The sequence below is a fragment of the Anolis sagrei genome, chromosome 4 (assembly GCF_037176765.1).
Source record: "Anolis sagrei isolate rAnoSag1 chromosome 4, rAnoSag1.mat, whole genome shotgun sequence".
Classification (NCBI taxonomy): domain Eukaryota; kingdom Metazoa; phylum Chordata; class Lepidosauria; order Squamata; family Dactyloidae; genus Anolis; species Anolis sagrei.
The window spans coordinates 149,171,209-149,196,371 of NC_090024.1; the positions used below are offsets into that span (position 1 = coordinate 149,171,209).

At 38.0% G+C, this 25,163-nt stretch overlaps 1 protein-coding gene across 1 annotated transcript in view; it reads right to left on the reverse strand.

Annotated features, from left to right (window-relative positions):
• Window positions 1–1,598: 1,598 nt before the first annotated feature.
• PLPPR5 (phospholipid phosphatase related 5) overlaps window positions 1,599–25,163 on the reverse strand; it is a 124,261-nt gene continuing 100,696 nt past the window's right edge. Inside the window, exons 4-6 of the mRNA XM_060773942.2 lie at window positions 19,434–19,610; window positions 17,968–18,087; window positions 1,599–6,529 (exon numbers count right to left, since the gene is read on the reverse strand). Of these exons, the coding sequence (XP_060629925.2) occupies window positions 6,497–6,529; window positions 17,968–18,087; window positions 19,434–19,610 (330 nt within the window). The 3' untranslated portion in view covers window positions 1,599–6,496. The remainder of the gene's footprint in view (window positions 6,530–17,967; window positions 18,088–19,433; window positions 19,611–25,163) is intronic.

A 25,163-nucleotide genomic window follows, 5' to 3' on the forward strand; every position in this document is an offset into this window, starting at 1 on the left:
TATGCCATATTTAAGCATTTCCAAAATGGCTTTATGGTATTCTTGGACCAGAAGTGCATCATTTCAATAGAGTTCACTATTATCCATTATTGCGCATGTGAAGTCCAGGGATGTATCCCCTTTGGATATGGGGTTCATGCTGTAAAAAATAAAGGCACATACAAACTGACAAAACAGCAATCCAGTAAAATAAAATAAAACATTCAGATTTCAGGCAAACCAATGAAAACATCACAGAGTAGATACAGATATTAATGGTGGACTAGCTGAGGCAAAGTATTTAAATAATATCAGATTGTAAATTCAATATGTGGTATTGAAATAATATCAGATTGGCATCAGTTAGGTTTCTACTGAGGAGGACATTCAATCGACAGAATTCCATGAGTGAAATGTTAGATCAATCACCTCAGATGTTCAGGAAAATCTTGTCAATTGATGGCCATATCATGCAAACCTTATGAGATACAGATCTGGAGGGCACCAAATTCCTTTTTCTTGCCCTAGTTTAACATGGATACACTATCTAATGAGCCTTGAGTGATCAACTGTGTGGAGGTAGGCTTCTGTGGTAGAAGCTGTTATTTTAAGAAGCTAGATCTCAAACTCTCGCTTAGTTATAGATAGTCATCAGCAGGCCATTGAATGTAGCTTTACAATAACAACTTTAAAAATAAATGTGAGAAGGGTTTTGGTAACATACCCTGACATGACCTCCATTATGTCATTAGACTTTATTGTCGCAGAAGGGATGTCCAGCACATCCTTGAGAAACGATCCTTTCATATGGCATCTCAGCCAACACTGCTGCAGTGCCACAATGTGCCATAATGGCAAATTCGGGGCCAGTTGCATTTTGGTTACAATCCAGCTCCAGCTTTGGAGCTGGCAAAATAAAAAGAGTCATTATTCCATAACGGCAGCATAGATCTGAGAGATTCATAGCTTCAAAACTGCTGCACCTGAGATCCCTCTTCTCCCATCAACCATAGAATGGCCAGGGAGTATGTTCCAGTTCATCAGCTGAGATGAAATGGCCAGAGATTTATGACTCTTCCCACCAACAAGTAGCTGTGTGACAATGACCCAGCAAGGGACTTTGCTTCTGCCAATCACACCAACACTTGCTACTGGGAAGGGATGGATACATTATCCTTCAACATCCTGCTCACCTGTAGCACAGAACTCCATCTCTCAAAGTGGTTGCCTGAATTTTAAGATTTTGGGGGTTGGGTCAGAACATTGTGTTGAATGTAGAATTTCTGTATATGTTTACTATATGAGAAAATACACTTCTGTTAGTACATGATTGTCTTCATCTATGTATGTATCGTAAGCTTATTATACAAGTCTCATTGTGAAGGCACATCTTTCTGAGGAAAATCTCATTGTTGAGGAACAAAAGAGCTAATCACAAGAAACACGTGTTTTCTTTCACATTTTATATAGCAATGCACTTTCTCTCCTTTGCCATAATAAGCCATGGATTTGCTTTCCAAACATAAATGCCAGCAAACTTATATTTAATACAGGTTTGTCTTAATGTACGTGTAACCTGACAAGGGTTTCTCTTGAAGAAAAAGATCTGTAACAAATGCTTGAAAAAAAATTATTTTATTTTCTTTAAAAATACAGTACACAGCAGCATGTCTCTTCCCCACCCTGTTACTGCTGATTCACAAAGAGATAACATGATCAGTTAAACCCAAATACTAGGCTGTTATAAATCCTGAGAGACAGACTCAGTTACATGCTGTTTTACGTAAGACAATATGTTGAAAAAGAATAGTCTTTCTTTTAACATAAAAGAGTCTCTTCCTGAATTTATGAATCAGATATAAAACCTGCAGAATTGCTGTACTGCAATAACCAATTGAGGATTTCTCTGAAATCCTCACTGTGAACAATTTCACATAAGGTGGATCCTAAATAGCTAGACCAAGAAACGCAAACATACCACACATGGTGAGCATATGGGATATGCTATGATTTATCAGACATGATTGATTGTTTAACAAATGATAGATGTAACACGCATTACACTACCATAGTTAAGGGCTCAATTCTTTCCTTTCCATGAACACTGTTCTTTTTAAAATCTATTTTCATTTTTAAATAATACAGAATATATTTTCATTTTTGATTAACATCTGTTTTAGCTGCCTCTGATTCCAAAGGAGCACAGACAGTGGTGGCTGAGAGCGTCATGCCACTCCAAGTTTTGGTTACCTTCCAAGGCACTCTTCAAGATGCTGAACCTGTTTTGAAGATTATAGTTGAGAACAATGAACAGGTTTTTCAAAATCTGGAATAAATGTTGAATGGAGTATTTGCTGAACTAAGATGGGTGTCACCAACTGTTGGACAAAGGAAGGGACAACTGGAAGTACAGAATTTATACTATCCTGAGAAACAAGATAAATTATCCCTTTCAGACTGGCCCTAATAAATTAAATACTGCCATTCAAACTGCCAAGTCCTTCCCATCCATGGCGTGAAACAGATCCAAAAGTGCATCGGATCCCTGAAAGAAACATTATATAGAAATTGACTAAGAAGTCAAGCTGTATGATCAACAAAACCCCATGGGATAACATGGAATTCTTCCTGGTCTTTCCACGCTGCAAAGAGGGCAATGCCATTTGAGATAGATCATTACAAGAAACATTTTTCCCACATGTTGGAAGCTAACAAATCATAAATTGTGACATTTTTTTCTTGGTGTTATTTGCATGGAGATTTTATTTTTCTAAAGGAGAGTAGGAAAGGCAGTCCTGCAGCCAATATCCATGTTGCATAAAATCTCAAAGGGGGTGTGTCATGCAATTCAAATGGCTGTGTAAATTCTGTCTTCTGTTGATTAAGGCAGGATTTAAATCAGGAAACATTTGGCCCTCAACTCTTAAGTTTCCTAGCCAGCACTCACAACATAGGGTATTACAAAGATACTAGTCCAGACTATTTAAGGGCCGAAGATTCCCCTTTGATTTCATGGATTATTCTATTTTGATGACAATGGCATAATTTTGCTGAAGCAAGACATCATATTCACTGTATTCTTAAAGAACTGGCAAATTGACATAAGCTATAATAGAATGTGTTTTATACTTTTCTGTCTTGCTGCAAAACACAGTGAAGTACAGGTCACCTGGGCAGACCTTGGTCAGCTGATTATCAAACATGTCACAGTCTTTCTTGGCTTTTACCCTCTCTATCTGTACATAATTTGTAGAAATTGTAGTAGTATAAAAAGATGGCTTTGGCCAAAATCAATGTATTTGTTCAAAATGATTAATGGAAAAAAATTCCAATCTGACACATCGGGGGGAAATAGCATTAGCTGAGATTCGATATTGCCAAAAATTATGTGTAATTTTATATACCTGTAAAAAAATAGTAGATGCCCAATGAAACCATGTTAGTTTATTGCAAAGATTCCTAACCGGGCAACAGCCAAAGAGCCCTAGTATGCAATGGATGTCAATTTGGTTCCAGGTACAATGAACATTAGTAACTCTTGTAGGTACTGTTGTGCAGCCGTCACTATCACATGGCAAAGCAATCCCTTGGTGAACAGCTCAATTCTTCTTCCCTCATACACAAGCATGCTTATGTTGACACAAGTCCCCAACAGAATGCCAAATGTCATATGAAAATATCTATCTCCAGTTCTGGACTATCATGGCTAATCAGGTCACAGATTGTTGATTTATAGATTTGTTCTAGTCACACAGTGTGAAAAAGTCATTAATGTTTGTGATTAGAGAGGGGGGAATGTGTACAAAATTGTCCACTAGGCCCTCTCTTAACACCTCTTTTTTATCTTCTTATTCTCCCCATATACTTTACTAGCATATTCAAAATAATTCCTGAGATATAGAATATATAACTGGAAGGATGACAATACTTTGGTTAAATCTCTTAGCACTTCAAAGATCACTTCTTGCGAGTCCTTTGAAAATTACATGCACCACCAGAATCAACATTCTCTTTCTCTGGCACCTCATGTAGAAGAAATTTGTGGAGACAACAGGTTATACTTTGCCTACAGCTGTAGTTGACAGATAATGTGATATGGTCGTTATTTACGAACCAAAGTCCCATTTTGAAGAATGATTTCACTTATCTAGAATGATCCTCACACTCTAGGTCAGAGCCAACAATACAGGAAGTTTGGCTAGAGAACATGTTCCATTAGTCGAAGAGATGTACAAGAATATTGGGCCCTCTCATAAACATTAGGGATTACAACTGATGATGCCCCCGCCCCCAGAAATGCCTCAACCAAAGCATTTCTGAGGCACTGGAAATTGAGATGCTGGGAAATAACAAACACCGCAACTCTGGGTTGAAAGGTGCCTTGAGAATAGGTAGCTTAGAGACCACTTTGGGTCCTGCAACAACTGCTTGTCCCAAGGCACCCTGAAGTTAGTAGTATTCTGTGGACCCTTTCCTTGCATTATGATCTCCATTGCCTTGAAAACATTTAGATCAGATGACTGCCAGGCTGAGAAATTAGGTTTTCAGAGAATTCTCTGTTGTTCATTATTCTAAATATGAATCCTCATTAGTTAGGACGTTGTAAGCTTAGCTTACAACATTATGCTGACCAGGACACGAGCCACTATTTTCAGCTTTTGCATTATCACTTCCATCTGGGTCACAACCTGCCCATGGCAATGGCTCCTCCTTTTCTGAGGTAGAGAATAATGGTGGGAGGATATCAGGCTGACAGAGAAAGAGAAGGGTCTGGAGAGAGGAGAGGCCACTACCATAGGGTAGTGTTCCATTTGATATGAATAGGACACTTGATTCTTACAAATCATGAGCCACCATCTCCCCTAAAGCCACATTCCCATGCTCTAGGAGACTCTGGTATTCTAGTAATGCAGAGGTTGAGGGTTTGGAGACATATGGAGCATTTACACTGTAGAATTAATACAGTTTGACACTGCTAAAACTGCCATGACTCAATGCTATGGAATCACAGGAATTCAATTTTTACAAGTCCTTTAACTTTCTCTACCAAAGGGTGTTGTTGCCACACCAAACTACAAATCCCAGAATTTGAAAGCATTGTGTCATGGCAGTTAAAGAAGTATCTGCAGTCTAACTGAGGGTAGTGATAGTTGTCTCAATACAGCCCATATTTTCTGTGTATATAGATTTATCAGACTGCATTTTAGATCCCTGTTCTCAGCAGTGTAGATCCACTCTTATTTGTGTCACACTACGATGACATTAGATTTAGATACATCACCATTAAGTTCTTAATAGCCTTACTCCAGAACCTATACCTAACTGCAAAGTGGAACTCTCACAACCTCCTATACGAAGAACACTAAATAGAGTAGGGCCATTCATCTTATTGAGGAACTTTGATGGCTAACCCTCTTCTTTCCCTGAAGAACTTTATTTTCCTAAGTTGAGAAAGATTCTTAGTGACAACCATTTCAATGTAAGGAATGAAGACAATGCTTAAAAAAAAAAAGGAGGGAGGGAGGGAGAAAGATGGAGGTCACTTGTGCTGGGATTCTAGCCCATTGTAATCACTGCTTCCAATACATGAGAGAATCCAGGGCCTTAAGGTCATTTTTGGAAATGGGTCTTTGGCTATGCCACATTAATGTTCAAGTACCATCAATGGATAGCAATTATTTTACTTTGATATCACAAAGTAGTAGGAGGAACAATTCCACCCTATATGAATATGCCAGGACTAAGAATGGAGCCATTAACCTTTAATGAGAGAATGTTAATCATTAAAATAATAGGATATCCCAATGCCTAAGTGTTCTCATTTCTAATCTTAACTACAGGCTACACTGAAGACATCCAAAAACTACAAAATCAACTATTCAATCACATGAAGTCAGGAAAAATTCCAAATAAATAATCTGTTTCAAAATTATGATACAATATTCATTACAGTATAAATTGGCATGTTTTTCTCCAAAAGCAGAAGCACCAGTCTTAAGATATAAATGTGGTATGTGAAATGCATCTAATATGAAGTGCAAATAGTATTTTAATACTGGGTGTCATTTTTTATATAAAAAAGGTGTGTACACTGAAATCTGTTTGAATGGGAACAAATGACATGCTGAATTTTTAAAAATTCTATAAAGAAAAGTCCAGCATAATTAGATTTAATGGTATACTGTCAGATACTTACATGGCTAAGTAAAAAACAAAACAATAAATATCCCCCAGAGAAGGGAAACCATATATTTATGTGACGTGCCCAGGTACACTCCTTCCCAATATTTTCCCCCACCCTTGATCCCTAAATGGTGCAATGCTTTTTGTTGGAAAATACTCTTTGATATTTCAGGCATATTCTTCATAGGCTGCTGTAAATTTTAATGCTGCTAAATCTGGTCATCAAACCAGATGAAGTTTTTTTCTGGTTTATATTCAAAACATTATCAGTTATTATGAGTGAACTGTGAAAAGAGATGACGTCCAATGGAGCGAATAGACCTCAGTTTCGACATCATGTGACTTCTGCAAAGGCCGTGATGTGGTTCTACAAAAATTGAGAAAACATAGAGAAGAAAACAGTCAGAAGTCTGTACCTGCAAGAACATTATATTTCTCCCAGTTGATTCCCCTTAACAACAACATGCTCCCCATCATGTAGTTTGGATGGGATGTGCCTATACTTCTTCAGAATATTGTTGCATTATGATAGTACAACCATCCATACCTGCTGCAAGTCTCATAAACTTTATAAAAGACTTCATATATTTTAGAGTCTAAATGCATTTGTGGGGTAATGCAAATGTGTGGGAAGGAAAAGAGGGGGAAAGGGGTGCTTTTGGGATAGATGGAGATAAAGGGAAGGATACTTATCCATCTCACAGTTACCAGTCCTTTCAGATGCCCCATGGTGTTTCCTACAATTGTTTCCCTTATGTCCAGAATGGCACCCAGTTGTTGAGACTGTCTGATGAGTCAGAATAGTTTATTGTAACTATCAAACCTGTGAATTGTTTTCAGGGTCGAATCATCAGGAATGCAAGGGATGAAGCAGCTTCCCATTTACCAATGCCTTGTCTCCCTCTGCCCCCCACCCCTGGGCAATATATTTAGTGTTGAAAATAGCAACCTTCTACAAGCCTCCACTAGTTATTTGTTATGTATATATTTCGGATTGCTTACTGTATTGTGTATATGTGTATTGGTATGCAGTTTTCCTTAACTCTATCTTGTAGGAGGGGCTGCAGACCATGTGATCATATCTGGGACTTGTTCAGCTCAGACTCCATTTAGATCTCAGACTCCATTGGACTTTCAGACTAGACAGAGATTCGATTAGACTATCATACTGGACAAATGCTTTAGACTTTGGGCTGCTGATTATAAGAACAATGCCCTGTGCTTTCTACACAGAGAAACTACTTCAAATCCTATCTGTAACTGTACTGATAAGCAATGTACCTGGGTGCTGAATACATGAAGTTTGTGAGTAAACCAACTATGATATTTTTAAAGAAGTCTACTTATTTGCCTCTTGAGAGCATGATTTAAACCAAGATGTTTTAAGGGAGAGTAGATATTTTTGTTCAACTGAAAGAACATTTCTGAAACTCAGATAGATAGATACTGTAGATAGATAGATAGATAGATAGATAGATAGATAGATAGATAGTAGGGCTGGGTAACCACAGAAAAATTTGTTTCTAAACTCGATTCGTTTCCAGGGGGCGCTAGCGTTTCCAAATTCTAAATACTTCCAAAATTTTGAGATTTCAAAATTTCGTTATTTACGAAATTTCATTAATTTTGAATCGATTCGTTAATGGCGGACGCGATTGTGCAATATGCTAAAAAAAAACCTCCAAATGGGACAGGGGGAACTTCTGAAGCTTCCCTCTCCCTCTGTTGTTGACTGTTGGTGTGATAATTTAATTTTTTATCACTGATAAAACAAACAACAACTATAAAACTTGCACCAGACATATGGAAATAATTACGAAACAATTACGAAACAATTTTGAACCAATTACAAAACAATACGAAATAAATTGGAAAAATTGTTTCAATTTTTAATTACTCCTCACACTATTCCTGCATGGCTCAATATTGGATCGTAAGCTAATTTAAATACGAATTAATAACGAATTACAAAATTAACGAACGAAACAGCCCTAATAGATAGATAGATAGGGCATTGGCATATCTTTGTCCCTAACAGTTCGAAGAGATATATAGGTATATCTGGTTCACAGCTGAGAAATTGACTTGCATGAATGCTAAATCATGCATTAATGCACTAAGGAGAAGGTTGACTCCAGAGAGTATTTAACTCTTCTCAGGGAGATTCCTGATTTTTCCAAAATGGTGGTAAATGCCAATTTTTAAAAAGGTTATGGAGATTTCTATTTCCCAAAAGGTTATGATTTTTAACAAGGAGGTCATGCCTTTCCAAAGATCATAATTTCTCCAAAATTTAATCCTATCCTTAGTCCATTGTGCATTTTTATATACATTTCCTGAACATGAAATTCTAAGCAGGTAATTTGGATGCAATTCAGCAAGCATCTCAAGAGCTAATGATCATTCAAGAACCAAATGGTACCAATTTTCATGGTATATCATACAGTACTGTATTTCTCTCCTAATTCTGTTTTAATTCTGCATTTCCTTATTCATTTTTTTTTAAAAAAAATCACAGGCCTGGAATGAAAAATATTTTTCAGTATTGTAACTTTTTAAATGCATTTTGGGATGCTGATTTTTTAAAAAGTTGTATCACACACAGTTCTTTCACAAATTTCATTACTAATTACATCCAGTCACATAAACGTCCAAGCAAACTGTAAAATAACTGTACATGATGGAGCGAATCTTATATTACTTTTGGATTTAGACTACCAAATTCTTATAAAACCAGTTACATTAAAAAAAACATTTTTATGACTTCCACTGTTGCAGGCCTGTGCTGCACAGTACAGAATGAAATATTAAAATGTCAAATATGACAGTACATATTAAAAAATTCAGTCCTCTATATTTATGCTACTCTTTCTTCAGATTCAAAAGGATGGTTTCACCTCTCTTCTTAGTGCACATTTCCACAAAAAAGTCCACAAAACATTGCAACCCTCATATTTCAAAAACACTGTGGATGTCAAATTAGTTGAAGCTCAGAATCAATTGACAAGACAGTGCTCAGTGGCAAGCATGTTATCTACTTTCTTAATCTAGAAGAATATAAGATCACTTTCCAAAGATAGTGAGCATCCATGGAAATATAGCATATTTCCCAAATATCTGAATTTCACTTAAAATGCTAGGATAAGGTAGTTTTAACTAATTTATGTCCCATAAATTTAAATGGAGATGTATGATTGACTATTTTTGATTGGGTCAGGGTCTCTTGGAGACTTCTAAACTGTGTTGGCAGTACACATTGAAAGGAAGGGTGGAGAGCTTTGCCTTTATATCAAATCACAGAACCAAATATATAAGCAAATTATATGTGTGTGCAACTATACAAACAAGTCTGCACAGGGGCTGATGACTGTGAACAGAACCCTGTCTGTATAACCAGGGATGATGTGCTGTGTATTAAATTAAGTATGGACCTCATCACATTGATGAGGTCCCCCATGCTGATTTGCCAGCCTCCATGGTGAATCAGCGGGGCAGTGGAACAATCCCGGCACCCAGCCTGGTTGGCAGGAACACTTCCCCATCATACACGGGAAAGTGTCCCTGCTGTAGCCCCATTGTTCCAAATAGAACAGGGGGAGGCTCATGGGGAGGCTCACATATCGGTGGTGCAGTATCTTATCATGCTGCTGCCACAGGTGAGCCATGGAGCCTGCCAGAAGTAAAGCTACATTGTGTGATGGGCGGCGTGGGTTCTGTCACTAAACTGAGGCAGCAGCATCCCAGAATGCTAAAAATGTTGAAAGACTTACAACAAAGATGAAACCCTATAGCTCTTATGTTCTTGGTCTTTTATGCCTATAATCCCTCAGTACTGGTTATATTGATGACGCGTGATGGAAGTATAAATTAAAAATGGGACTTTCTTGGCAAGATTTGTTCAAAGCTTTGCCTTTGTCTTTCTCTGAGTTTGGGAGAGTATGACCTACCCAAGGTGTCCCAATAGGTTTGCATGGCTGAGCAGGGATTTGCATCCTGTTCTCCAGAGTTGTACTCCAACACTCAGATCACTATGCTGCTCTTAGCCATCTTAGCCATTATGAACCATATATACATATTCTTCAGGGTCTTTAGATACAGCAGCTTCCTCAAACATAGTCTTCTCACATGCACTGGTCTGCAATTTATACTACCTCCTGTCAACCTGAGCAACTGTCAGGGATGATGGTGGTGGTAGGCTCAAACATCTTGGGCAACTTGAGTTAGAAAGACTCAGTTATAAAAAGGAAAGTTAATCACATGTAACACTGGACACTGGTTGACAAGGATTATGAAGTCCAAGGACTGCCCAGACATGTTCTGAATTATATCCAACTTGCTTCCTTTTGCTGCATCAGTAGCTAAATGCAATTTGCTTGTTGGCCTTCAAGCTTAGCTCCTCTAGTTTTGAACTGAGATTACTGACCTTGAACTGGAAAAGTTTACATTTTCCTCATTTAAACTTTGCTCTTATTGCCCTTTGCTTCATCTTGGCCTAACAATTGCGATGGGTGGGTTATGTATGGTTTTGATAATACATATTGCAAATGTTCCTCAATTCCCATGAAGATAAGGACCATTTCAGTCTTTTTAAAGACTATTTCAGACAATAGTCAATCATACAACCATCCCACATTTTATGAGCATGATTCCCAGAAGCTATTTTGTATTGGCATCAGTTGAACTTTCTCAATGTTCCAAAGGATTGAAAAACTCTGGTAACCAAACCCTTAAGTGTCTCTAAACTGGGGTAATGCTGAGAGAAGGATACAAGTAATCTGTCTTTAAGTCAGTCATTACTCCCTCAGCTACTGAGTCAAATAAGATTCCAGATATGTTATATTGCTGTTGATGAAAATGGGAGGCTAATGAGACCAAGGAAGGATTGAGTGGGAAGAGCCATACACGTCTTGTCTTCACTGTGGTAGATTGCCAAAGTGAAAACTGGAGATGCTCTCCTGTACTAATGGTTGCACATGAAAGAGAATTTCATCAGGTATTGCTTATTATTTGGCTAGCTGGAATTTCCTCTTCTATTAAAGGTATAGGTGCCCTATCTGGTTTTAAGGATTTATGTGTTTTATGTCTGTGTTGCAAAGTGGCAACTCCTCATTTTGCAAAATTCTTTTACTGCAATTTCTGCCCATGAAATCTTTATCAACTGCTTAATATTCTGTCATTCAGACACACCAGACAAACTAAAACACCATGCAGAGGGGGAAAGCATCTATTCACAAACTTTAAAATATATGTTCGCTTTGTTGCTCTCAAAGCTCACAATTAGTTCGCTTCAGCATATGTATTTTTTGGCTTTGTACAGAGCAGCAAATAAGGTTGTTGCTATTCTCAACATCTCATTTGCTTACTGGGAAGAGGAAGAAAAAACACCATGCACACTACTGTCAAACTAGTCTCTCAGTGGAAGTGATCCAGTGACACGGGTGTAGCACAAAAGTTCAAAAAACAAGTAACACATTCCCATCTGGGAAGAATAGGCAGAACCTTAAGTGCAGGTTTATGTTGTTCAATAAAAATAGAAACATATTAAACAGCATTATTAGCACTTTAATTAAGATTATATTGTAGTCATGTGCATTGTGAGAAAAATAAGGAATCCATATTAAATATTTTGATTGCATGCAAATTATGGATATGAGCTCCTTATTTATGCCTTATATTCTAAATCCCCCTTGAGAGTATGATATGATCCTGTAGCAGCTTATTAAACCTGTCATCGCTGATTGGCACATTTTGAAAATCCTCCCTTCCAAATTTCTTCTTCCTTTCTATTTTCTTTTTCAATTTTCTCCCATTATATGACAACTCTAGAATACAAACATATCTTCACAGAAGTCTATTTCTCAAAATGCCCTTTGCCTGCACTGAAGGCTATGACTTCTGCCTTTGAAAGCCACACTTCAACACAGCAGTGTGCGCATTTTTTGCGCACATACGTTTATTGCCTTATATGAAGATGTTCAAAGTGATCCATTCCTGTTATCCAGGAGAAAACTCTAAAGAGGCGTGTTTTGAAAGAGCTTTGCTGTAATGGCTCATCTTGATCAAGAACAATACCTTGATTCTGCAATATTTACAATGGTTATAGTCACAAATTTTGTTAGGCATAGTTTCATGTCTTCTTTTCATCCAACCAGAAAAAACAAGTCAAACACCTAACATAAAGGGCATTCATTGGAATACTTTTCATTATTTGTCTTATGGTGGACAAATAATGAACATATGTAACTGAAAAAAGTTCAGATGCTTCAAGAAAAGAAAGTCATCTTGGGGTGACATCATGGGTTTCCCAATACAACACTTCGGGTTATATGGACAAATCTTTCAATTTTGGTTTCTCATTTTCAAATAGCAAACCATTCATCTCAAACTCCAAGAATTTATAAATTCAACTTGTCTCAAAGTTTATTTAAAAACTTGCATTAAAATGTATACATATTTTTGTATGCATTCCACTTAATGCATACAAGGGGAGGGGCCAGGTAGACATCTCCACCTTTTTCCCCCTGTAGATCTCTGTATTTCTATTCTGTGGAGTCCCAATGGTTTCCAGGGACCTTTTTACACACTGCATGTCTAAATCCAAACTAATATGTACTTCTTTACAAAAGAAAACAATAGGGAAATGGGTTAGCTTTTTTTTAAGCTCAAATTTATTTTAGAGAATGAAAGTTTTGCATACAATTTTTAGATGACCTGAAAAAACTGTTTATGTGAAACTATTAAAGTACGGTAATAAACAACAATGAAAGTTACAAAGTTATCAGACATCTACACAAATATTCTGATGAAGCAACTACTTTTCTACTCTCATAAAGCAAAGAATCTGTTGTTGGTGTCAGTAAAGAGCTCTGAAAAATAGATGGCCTGATGTTGGCTCCTGTTTATGGTAGTTTGCCTTTTGATGTTTGACCTTGATGAGATCCAGCCTGCATGTGTGTGTTCCTTCAAGCCTCCATTGACTTATTGGGACCCCATGAATTTAATAGTTTTTTAGGGCAAGAAAGACTCTGAGATGGTTTTATCAGTTCCCTCCTCTGAGATACTAGTAACATTGGGGATAAGGGAAAAGCAGATAATAAGAGAAATAAAGATGTGGATATGATGGAAGATTCTGAGAAAAACATGTTCTGAGCAATACCAGAATTCTTCCTTATTGAGAAAAGGGAAGATACAGAACCAAGGATCACAAAAGTTATGCCATTTTTTTCTAACGTTTTTTTCCTAATTAAAGGGGTAGCAGGCCTACCACTGATGGTATACTGCTTTTTTGACACATAACTCAAGTTATCTTCTCGAAAACAACCAAGCGCTTGTGGTGCTTATATCTGTAGAGGAACCTGAATAATTTAGAAACTAGAGATGCAAATCTTCCCTTAGGTCATCTTTATAATTGAGAATGATTTTTTTAAAAAATCTGCCATGGTTTGAGAAAGTAAGATTTTTGTGAATTTGATATCTTTTTATAGTACTTCCATTTGCCCTTTTTGGTTTGGTGCAAAACCCAATGTTTTGCACAAAAATAATGTACTAGCATCCTGTTTGGAATTTATTGTGCAGCTTAGAGTTGCTGGATAGGCACACAGGCACCATAAAGACTACAGTGAGCGGCAGGGCCATTGAGCAACAGCACTTTGCACAACAGCCTGGCCATAAGCAATGACAGCTCAAGAAGACAGCAGCAGCACTCTCCAAGAGAGCTATAGGACACTGTTAATCCAGAGCAAGGGGCAGTAGAACGTCATGGGGGCCCTGCAAGTAGCTAGGAAAATATCCCACCTTTCACAGTGCTCTGATGTGTTCATTGCCCTATTTTGTATTTAGAGTCCCCAGTGTGCAACAATATGCAATCAGACCACTGATTCACAGATTGCAAATACCATCCCCTCCACAAATAAATCCTATCTATTTCATGAAACTATGATAGGCTGCCCCTATTGTGGTTTACACCAGACCAAAGACTTTCCCAGGCAATCAATATCTTGTTTCACTCTGACATCTCACCATGAGCTAATGGCATGAATGTTACTGAAGAAACATGGCCATCAACCAAATGCTTGCTCGTGCAAATGAGATGGTGACCTCCTTATGACAAAGTGTCAGAAAGGCTTACAGAGACATCCATTGAGCACTATGACGAATGCCGAAAAGCAATCTGTTTGTTCTACTCTGGAACTGAATGGAACACATAAAAGCTTTTACAACTGTCCATGCTGAATTGTAACACCCCATGATGTCAATTAAATCAGTGTTTTTATCCTAAAGAAAACAAACAAAAAAACATTTTTCTTTCCACCCTAGTCTTGCAACTTTGTGGCCTGCAAATAGCCTCTCATGTGCTCTAGCAATCAGTCAGACAGTTTATATGTCTATCTATCTTGCTAGCTAGCAAGCTAGCTATGAAATACAAACATGTATACTGATGCAAATCTCTTTTCATGTGTTATTACTAATCTATATCTTACTTGGCTGATGGTGTGCATTTTGTGATAAAAGCAGGCAAATCAGAACAGACACCTATGGGCTGTGACTAGCTTCCTAAGACTGCTGTTGGACTGATACCTATTTTGTGATGAACAAGTTACATGTTTTAAGTACACACCTATACATGTTCAGCATAAAATGCAAACAGTGGCTGAAATCTTGAATGCTTTATCAATGTATAAGTGTGGTTTATGAACATATGTTTCTTCATTTGAATGAGCCACAGGAGAAGAGGCTCCATTTTAGCCCTTTGTGTCTCATTTAAAAGCTGTTCCCACCAGTAGCTGTCATGCTTTAGGAAAGGCTGAGGGTGCTGTAGTTTACCACTGAGAAGGGAGTTGGGAGAGACTATTCAAAGGAAAATGCAGTTGCTCTTGGCTCAGTGGGAGGAAGAAACAACAGTGAGCTTCCAAATGGAACGTGCCCTCTTTCCCCTTCTCCTTCAGCCATATCTCACACTATCTGCTTGATGCATTGCTTTGGTCAAAGTTATACTTTTCAAGGGCCATGATCAGTCATGTCTGGTGCTGTCCATATCAGTGGGATGTTACTTCTACTTAAGGTTTCAGTCCATGGGACCAAACCTTATCCCAAAATATGTACTACATAAAGTTTAGACACATGCTCTGAGTGGACTCACCATCAAACTCATATGGAAACCACCAGCCAGTACTGAAAAGGAAGTTATGATTTGCTTTCTTCTCCACACTTTGATTCCTTGCTGGTGCATGGTCCGTGGCTGGAGAAGGATACTATTCAACTATGGCAGCAGGTGACTAGCTCCCTTTTTGTCCTATGCATAGAGTTCTTGATTGTAGCTGGCCATGTGGTGATAATGGTATTCATCCAACTGGAGTAAAAAAGATTACCTGGTGTTGCTATGATTGGTAGTTCCTTCTGAGATTTTACCTGACAGAAACCCTAAGTGCGCCTTCCTACAAGATGTGAAAATAGCTTTCACATTTAAATGTGGGGTTTTTGCAATAAATACAAAGTATATTATGATGAATATATCAAAACTCATTTTTGTTGATGCAGAAGATGCTCTATCAGTCATCAGTGGGTGGAAGGGTAAGTATAAAATTGAGAAATAAACACTATCATCAATTGGTTGAATAAAACAACACTTTGTGTTAACAAAGAAAATGCTTTAATTGCTCTCAGTTGGTAAAAGGGTACAGTAAGTATAAGACTGAAAAAGGAAGAAATAAGAGTGAGAAATTAAACTATTATCAAGTGGACAGATTGGGGGAGATAGGGTGGGTTATAAATAAATAAATTGTTGTTGTTGTTGTTGCTGTTATTTTCTAGTCCTTTGTACTCCATTATTAGAGGCTAAATCCAACATTAACATCACATTGAATAGTCATACTGAAATCATTGAGTTGACGTTAGCTGTGACTAACATGGGGACTACTTTGAGTAAGATTAATGTTTGATTTAACCTACAGCAGTGGTATCCAACCTTTGGTGCTTCAGGTGTTTGGCACTCCAGCTTCTAGAATTTCTAACACTGGACAAGCTGGTCAAGGCTTCTGGGAGTTGGAGTCCCAAACACCTAGAGGACCAATGGTTGGACACTACTGACCTACAGAGTTAGCCAACTTCCTGAAGGGTAGTAATAATGGCTGAAATGTGTTGTTCATTCTCTCCCATTATTGCTTTCTGTGGCAGATTTTGTAACAAAAATATTCTAACTCAAATAAGATTGCACAGACATATCCTACTTAACAAAGCCTCTGACAAAACAGTTCCTTTTGTAAACCCCCATTTCCTCTGTTTTGTTTGAAAGATTTCTTTTTAGCAGCATTCACATTAGGCAGATGTGGAAGAAGGTTGGAAAAACAGACTTTCAGTATTGGGTTTTTGGTAGCTTATCTGCAACACTGCAATAAACAAAGTACAGATTTCCATTCTATATGATCCTATTGTATTGGTGTGTGCCTACATACACCAGACAAGGTAAAGAGAAGCTGTCTCCAGCAATTTAAAGAAGCACTGATTTATAAGTCATAAGAAAAGCAGAGTAGTGAAAGAAAAATTATCCCTAGATACATTCTGAAAGACCATTTCAAATAGTCTCTTGGAGGTCAAGGTATTTTTATTTCATTTTGTAAAATGTATGTGCCCAGTTAATTCCTTTCACATATTGTTCGTTTTGGATAAATGGTTTGCTAAAACATATTCTACTCCTTTATTTATGGCATAGATTTTTTTCTGACTCTACTAGCAAATTTTCTATCAAAGAAATAATGCTCACAAACACACCTAATCTGCTAAAAGATCTATAACTGTACAATTGAATGATATATTTCCAAAACTGACATCTTTTGCACACAATCTAAAACTTAAGATAGTGTGTATGGTTTATTCTAACTTGCTTCGTGTATGAATACCTACACCTACCTAACAGTCATTTTGGCTAAACAATAAACAAATTCTCCAAAACGCATACTTGATGTCCTGACAAAAGGAGTATGCTGCTAGAAGGGGTGGGTAGGCAATTTGCTTAGTGCACATTTTAATATAAATTAAACTCACAGTCTGCTCCCCATATCCATGGATTCTATATCAACGGATTTGACCATCTACAGCATCAAAGTATTTTTAAAAGAAATGTAAACCTCAAACCTTGATTTTGCCATATGCCATTGCATATAATAGATATTGAACAATACATATCTTGGCATTCCCAGGCAGAGGAGAGGGGTCCTTGAACCAAAACCCAGTGGATACCATGGGTCCACAGTACTTGCAGTACTTCACATATACATGTGTATCAATATGAAATTATTTTGCACTCCCCAAATTTTGACATTTTAGTTTTCTAATTTAAAAAAAATCTATATCCCCAGAAATATTGCATTTAAAAATGTGTGTCTTTTGAGGTGACTTCCTGGGTCAAGGAAATGAACTAAAGCCAGAAGCCTTAGAGCTCTGCTGAGAAATCAGAAGCCTTGATGCTCAGATCTCTTTCCAATCTTGGGGCTCCATAACCAGGTGGACCTCCCTCTGGGTACAGAGGGAGCAAAGAATTACCCCCCCCCCCCTAAAAACATTATTGCACTTTCAGAATAACCAGATTTTGGCATAAAGAGATACAGAGAGAAGAAAAAAGGTCAAACTATTGCCGTTTTTCCTAAAAAGGATATGTTGGAGAGCCTTACATGCAAAAACTTAGATAAAATTGCTGACAAAATACAAATATATATTTAAATAAACTTTTTATTTAAAAAGTGACAAACAGCCATTATGTCTCAGATTACGCACACACACACACACTTTCCAGTGCAAAAAGGATATTACCTTTTCTAAAGGGCTTTCTACCCGAGGAATGCTGATCATGGGCATTTGAGCCAGATTGTCCATGTGTGAATGTTCACTTTCAGGCTGTCTACCTCTAAAATTATTTACCACACACACAACCTAGAAAAAAGGACAAAATTAGATATTATGAAAAGATTTTATAAAATCAAATATAAATATTTATATTACCACGCCAAAATGAATGAGATTGCAAAATTATTCATGCCAACACAAAACTGTAATGTAATGGAGTTCCCCTCAATTTAATTATAAACTTGGGACAGCTTTCAAATATTGAACAAGATAGGTGGTCAAGTGGAACAGCATTTAAAACACCTTTTTTACTTTCACCAATCACCAGCACATTTTCATGTGTGCATTCATGTTACTGAACAAAGAATAATAATACATAATATAATAAAAATTTATTTATAGGCCACCCTATCTCCCCTGGGGAGAAATCAACAAATAATATGGATAAGAGATTTTGGAAGTGGGATGAGTTGCAGACTGTAGCTTCCATCATCCATTGGTTTGCCTTCTTTAATATGCCAAAAGAATAATATCTGGACTTGCAAGAAATAGGCAATATAATCAAATAAATTATATCACAGGCATCCAGTAGAGCAGGAGTAAAAATCATGCGGCTTTCTCCGCTGTTGCACTACAAATCCTGTCATTTATTCATGGAATAAGCAGACTTCAAAGTACATTTTTACTACAACTCTCAGAATTTCCCCAGTCAGAATGAATCATAATAATTAAGAGGATTCAGGAAGTAGCTTTTCTACATCCTGAAAATACCAGCACTGCATTTTCCATTGGCTGGTGACTTATTGGAGTCAATGTGTACTGGAGAAACACTTGGATCTGGCTAAACAATAGGATGCAACAAAAACTATACAGGTTTGGACTTCTGAGAAAAATGAATAACCTTGAAAATTATCATTTAGTGGGCCTACAGTCAAACATGATTCTTCCTCCATTTACAATGGCCTGATTAGCCAATCTGTTTGGAATTTACAAATAATTTAATGATGCAATTAAACAGTCATTTAATAATTAAGATTTGAAATATAATTTTCTGCATAAACAACATTCCTGGGAAGTGCAGGTGTTTACCCAGAATTATTTTTTCAGACAGTTTTGCCATTCAGTTCAACACTTAAGAGGGAATCATGTAGCAGTAGTTACAAAGATGCATATATGGAACTAGTCCTCCCAAGGGAATCAATAAGCCATCCATTGCAGAAATAAGGGTGCTTTCTGATGGTGTTCACTGAAATCCATGCTGGGCTTAGATTAGCATATCTTCAGGTAATTCATATGTTCAGTAATTCGTAAATATAGGCAGAATATATGCACATTTTTAGGCAAAGCGCTTCTGGTGTAATAAATGGACCACCAGGGACACCTTTGTAGCCAAACCCAATGCAACAGAAAGATTCATATGCAACTGTACTTACCAAAAAGACTGCTATAGAAATGCCAACTACAAATCCCGCTATCACATCCGACCAATGATTTCGATATTCTGCTACTCTGTTGATACCAGTAAGGAATGCCAAACACATTAAGCTAAAGCAAAGGACTGGTTTTGCCAGTCTTGTTCCTCTGGCTTTTATCGTGTTGGTGATATACATCTAGGATGAAAAAAACCACAGGATATATCATTAAAATTATATCAATTTCCACTGAATTTTAAATAGTTTTCTTTTAGTAAAAGAAATAATAATATCTAGAAAATTAACACTTAAACTATTGTACAAAATATTCCCTTATCAAGTAGATTAATACACCAATTTTGAACCCCGGTTCCAAAAGTTAAATCTATGTATAAAATGCAATGTAAATATTAAGAAATGATGCTATTGGAAACAAACAAAACTGAAAAACTAGTATCCTGTCTGTCGCTGTTTTAACAAAGTGAATCCTATGGCTCATTCACTCCACACAATTCCACTTTAACTGCCTAATGAATCCTGGGCCTTATTTGGTGAGACACTAAAGCTTCTGAGCTGAGAATTCCAAATAGTTTACCTGAAACTGAAAAGCTCTGGATACCATAGGACTGAACTAAAGCTAAAATGGAATTACAGCACTGTAAGTATATAGTATGAATGGGACACTCAGGTACATCTACAATGACCACAATGCAACGAGCCCCCAAATCAGGCCTGTGGTAGCCAAACTATGCACAAAGCTGGCTCGCAGTAATGTGGGTCAAGGCAGGTCAATATAGATCCACTGGTATCTGTTTTCACCTGCTTTCCTTTATATCCTGGAATCTTTCCTAATCGATCATTGATGGTAGATGGCTTTCCTACATAGCAGTGGTTCCCAACCTTTTTTTCGACCAGGGACCACTTTGACCAGGGATCACTTTTATCCGGGACCACTTTGACCAGAGACCACTCTCTAACATTAGTACCAAAAGGATTATGAATAAGGTTTTAGATTCACTTTAGATTCAGGTTGGTTATTTGGGGTGCTGATTCAGAATATTGCATTGGATAGAGCACATCAGCTCTAGTTTCTGATACAGAAAAAAAGTCATCCAGTAGTCACCATCTGCTCACCCACAGAAGACCATATTTGATCATCTATAGCTGACATGGTCTATGCATGGTCTGAATCAGTACCCCAAATAACCCCAGGAACAGGTCTAAAAACAAAGGCACCAAGGCACCCCTGCTTCCAGGCGCCACATAGGGAAGGGAGGAGGAGGAGAAGCAGCACTCAAGAGGCTTGTTGTGCTTTTCAGGGTAGTCAGCCTCTCCCCTTCCTACATCCCCATTGCCTTGGCACTATAAGAGGGTTTCGCGAGACCAGTCACTCTCATTGCAACAGTGTAGTAATGGTGAGGCCATGGACAATACTTTTGTTCTAGGAGACCACTGGTGGTCCATGGACCACAGGTTGGGAATCAGTGCTCTAGAGTAGGAAACAGTCCAGTTACAGCAGAAGCAAATATGTTTACCAAGTAGTATAATAAAGCCCATCCAACTACAGCAGCAGGAGACTTGCTTACTCAGCTCTTTTCTCATTTATGCACACACAGAGCATACCCTCAGTTTTTTAATGAATAAACTTAACAAGAGCCTGGATAACATCAGAGAAAATAGTAGCAGCAGTTTCTAGGCTCTCAGTCTCACTTTCAGCAATAATGAAAAGACAGCCAATGCATCTCTTCTTGCATTGGCCCATCCGCTAAGAGCAATTAATATTTATCACCCCCATTGTGTGTAGAGAATAAAAAATGAGACACTTCCACAGTTAATCAAAATGCACCTTTCTGTCTAAATTTCCAAGAAGCGGCAGCCTACCAAGTAATGTTGTTGCAGTCTGGGCTTTGCTCCAATACTGGCACACTTTTAAGTGAAAGTGATGGGCTAAGTGTGCAGAACTCTTAAGCGGAGACACAGGCTATTTTTCATTGCCCAGTAAAATGTACCTTTGGATGCAAGAATTAGAAGGAAATAGCAGAAGCCTACAAATTGACTTTGTAATGTCACTGATTCTAGTCATCAGGTAAAAGATGCTGACAAACATTCCACAATAGTATTCAAAATCTGGTCTTCTGGAAACTGATAGATGGATAAGATTTTTTAGAGTTAACTAAAATTTCCTGATATGTCACCAACAGTACAGTTTTGCATATGATCATGACTGTCTTAGGAGTTTGGAATGTGATATAATACTTACCTCTAGGAAATGAGGTTTTCCATGGGGGCTGAAAAGCCTGCAAAACTTGTTTGATGAGAATAGCACAAAAACAAATGTGAATATACACCATCAGAGATACCTCTATGGTACTATTTCTGACACTTTTAAAAACTGTGATCTATCTCCAATCCAAAGGCAATTCACTCAAGGCAAGGTTGAGTCAGTATTAAATCCCAGGTCTACAGTGAACACTGCTTACTATATGCTGCTTGAAATTGCACACATGTTTTTGGTTATATCTGACAACTTTTTGGTGCGTAGCAGTGCAGCCCATTATGGGGGGGGGGACTTCCCACCTCCCCCCTTACATATCTTTCATTACGATCTGGATTTTAAAAAGCACCAGAGTTACAATTTCTAAGTTTCTGAATCCTGTCCTTTCTGTTTGTAGAGGAGGAGACTGAGTTTACTGCTTCTTTAATCTGTTTTCTCCAGAGGAGAGGCAGGCATGCACTTTCTTCTCTCCAAGCACCAACAGCTTTCCAGGACATTTTAAGGTGGCCCAGGGAAGGAGGAGCGATGACCTGGAGCTCAGTCGAGCTATCCTCCCTGGACTACCTTAAAAATCCCCTCACTTGCCTGCAAGGCTACAATCTCCTTTCTACTTGAGGTTTTGCTTCCTTGGAGCTGTTTCTACTTTCAGCTCTAGAAGAGAGATAAGCTTCTCTTTTTGTTTGCTGATATTACTATTAATAATAATATTTTAAAAGTATTACCTGAAGGAGAGGAAGGGAAGGAGAAAAAAGTTGCCAAATAGGAGAGGAGGAGCCAAGATCGGCTTTCTTGTCGGGTGGGTTTTTGTACCAGGAGGACCCTTAACCTTTATGAGTTCTCCAAGTACTATAGATATCAAAGGAAACGGAGTAAACAAAATCTGCGCACAACCCTAATTCCCACTCAGCCATATAAATCCATTGCATGACCTTGGGAAAGTCATACCCTCTCAAACTTGGAAGAAAGAAACAACAATCCTCTTCTGAATATAATTGTCCAAGAAAACCCTAAAATATAATTATAGAATCATAAAGCTGGAAGAGACCCTAAGGGCTATCCAATCCAACCCCCTGCCATGCAGGAACACACAATAAAAGCATCCTCAACAGATGGCCATCCAGCATATGCTAAAAAACTTCCAGAGAAGGAGACTCCACCACAATCCAAGGCAGTACAGCATATCCCATTCCCAAATGGCTCTTACCATCAGAATGTTCTTCCTGATACTCAGGTGGAAACTTTTTTCCTGCAATTTGCATCCATTGCTCTGTATCCTAGTTTCTAGAGCAGCAAAAAATATGCTTGCTCCCTCCTCAACATGGCATCTTTTCTTAATCTTCTCTTCTCTTCGCTAAATATCCCCAGGTCTATAAGCCGTTCCTTATAGGGCTTTGTTTCCAAATCTTTGATAATTTAGGTTGCCCTTCTCTGGACACAATTTAGTTTATCAATATCCTTTTTGAATTGTGCGTTGCCTTTAGTCAGATTCAACTTGGAGGCATATAGTGACAACCTGCCAAATACCATATTATTGGCAGCAACTTCAGAAAATCTAAAATAATTGTGATAGTCCTTAGGCGTATTCACACTCCCTTCTTATAGTAATTTGATACCACTTTAACTGCTATGGCTCTGCCTTTTGGGGTCCCAGAAATTGTAGGTTAATGAGGTATTTTAACTTGTCATGAACTCTTTTTAAAACTATAGTTATGTTACAGGGCTCAACATACAAAAATATCCAACATTCTGTAAGATGGTATCAAAGTGTTGTATTGTGAATTCACAATTAAAAGTAATGTGACATTGTTTACCATGTGGAACAGCTGCCATCTGATGACTTTAGATTATTTAGTTTTGCAAGAACTTTTTGTTCTCTCTTTCTCTCTCTTGAGTACATGAATTGGACAACAATACATGCCCAAATCTCTTGTGAATGTTAAAATTCCTCTCGTTTGCAAAACGCTGCACTTTACATAATTTTGCAGGAAAACTGTGGGTTTTTTTACTTGTAGCAAAAGGCTAAACCTCATCACCTGCTTGTTAAATAACCTGTTTTGTGAATGGCAAAATAACCCAAATAATTGTGTTTTAAAAGACTGAATAAATCAGTGGTTAAAATAAAATAAGAAGGAAGAGGAGGAGGGGAGAAGAAGAAGACCACATTTCTAAATCACACCCTTCTTTCTTTCTCCCCTCATTTGGGAAGCAACATGATTTTCTCTTCACAGCTTGCCTTTTATCTGCACTTCTCAAATTGCAGCAGGTTCTTTTTTCCTTCTTTTTTGCCCAAGTCAATATGTTAGGATAGAATAACGATGAAATAAGAAGGAATCCAACCTTCTACTTGTTTTGCTCCCACATGCATAACATTCATCTTGAGAGAGCAATAAACACTCAGTGGCTTTGGGGATAGATTCCTTACGGCCCACAATTTAAGAATGGCTTCATACAGTATGTGGCTACAAGGCAGGCTTGGATGCAAAAATGTTTCTTACAGCAAACTGGAGAGTGTGAAAATAAAATGTTTGTCCTTAAACTCTTGTATCCTGAAGCCCTGGCTGAACCATTGCTTCCTGATGTTTGTTCTCAAGGCTTAAGGTAGGCTGTTCATACCTTGTGGTATTCCTGCACCAAATACTCCTGCCACATAAATTAGTAATTGGTGACCCCTCCAGCTATAGGTTATCACCAACAAAACAAAACTAGATGTAGCAATCATATATGACATATGTATGCAGTGCTCACTGACCAAGGGCAAATGGATGTTTCACTGTAGCTCAGAATGTATGTCCACAGCATTCAGTGAGACTCATTTCAAGATAATCGAACAAAATAGGTAATATGGGAAGTGCAGAATTATGTTCCCAAGGAATCAAGGTCTAGTCTTTGGGGCAGTTTTGATTGAATGTAGTTACAGCACTAGGCCACATAATAAATTCTATATCTAAGCATACATTTAGGTCTCCTTCATCCAAGTATTAAATGGTGCTGAAGGAGGCTCAAGCCTTGTTTAAAAAATGGGAAGAAGGTACCCCTCCCTGCAGAGAAGGAGCAACATGTCAACCACAGGATGGAAATGCTCCATGAAATTGTGTGTTCTGCAACAGATAAGCTAATTGTGAAGGTAGGGCTTGCTGAACATGGGCTGAACATGGGCTGGGACCTGAGTGGCAACAGATATTTGGCTGAAATTTGCCACAGAAAACGTGCAGAAAACATGTGCAGCCCGTACCTTGGGAAGTCTGATCTGGCCACAGTGGTCCACACTCTTGTTACATCCCTAATAGACTACTGCAACGCACTTTACGTGGGGTTGCCCTTGAAGACTGTTCTGAAACTTCAACTGGTCCAGCGAGCGGCAGCCAGACTACTCACTGGAGTGTCATACAGGGAGCACACCACCCCCCTGCTGTGTCAGCTCCACTGGTTCAGTTCCGAGCACAATTCAAGGTGCTGGTTTTGACCTACCAAACCCT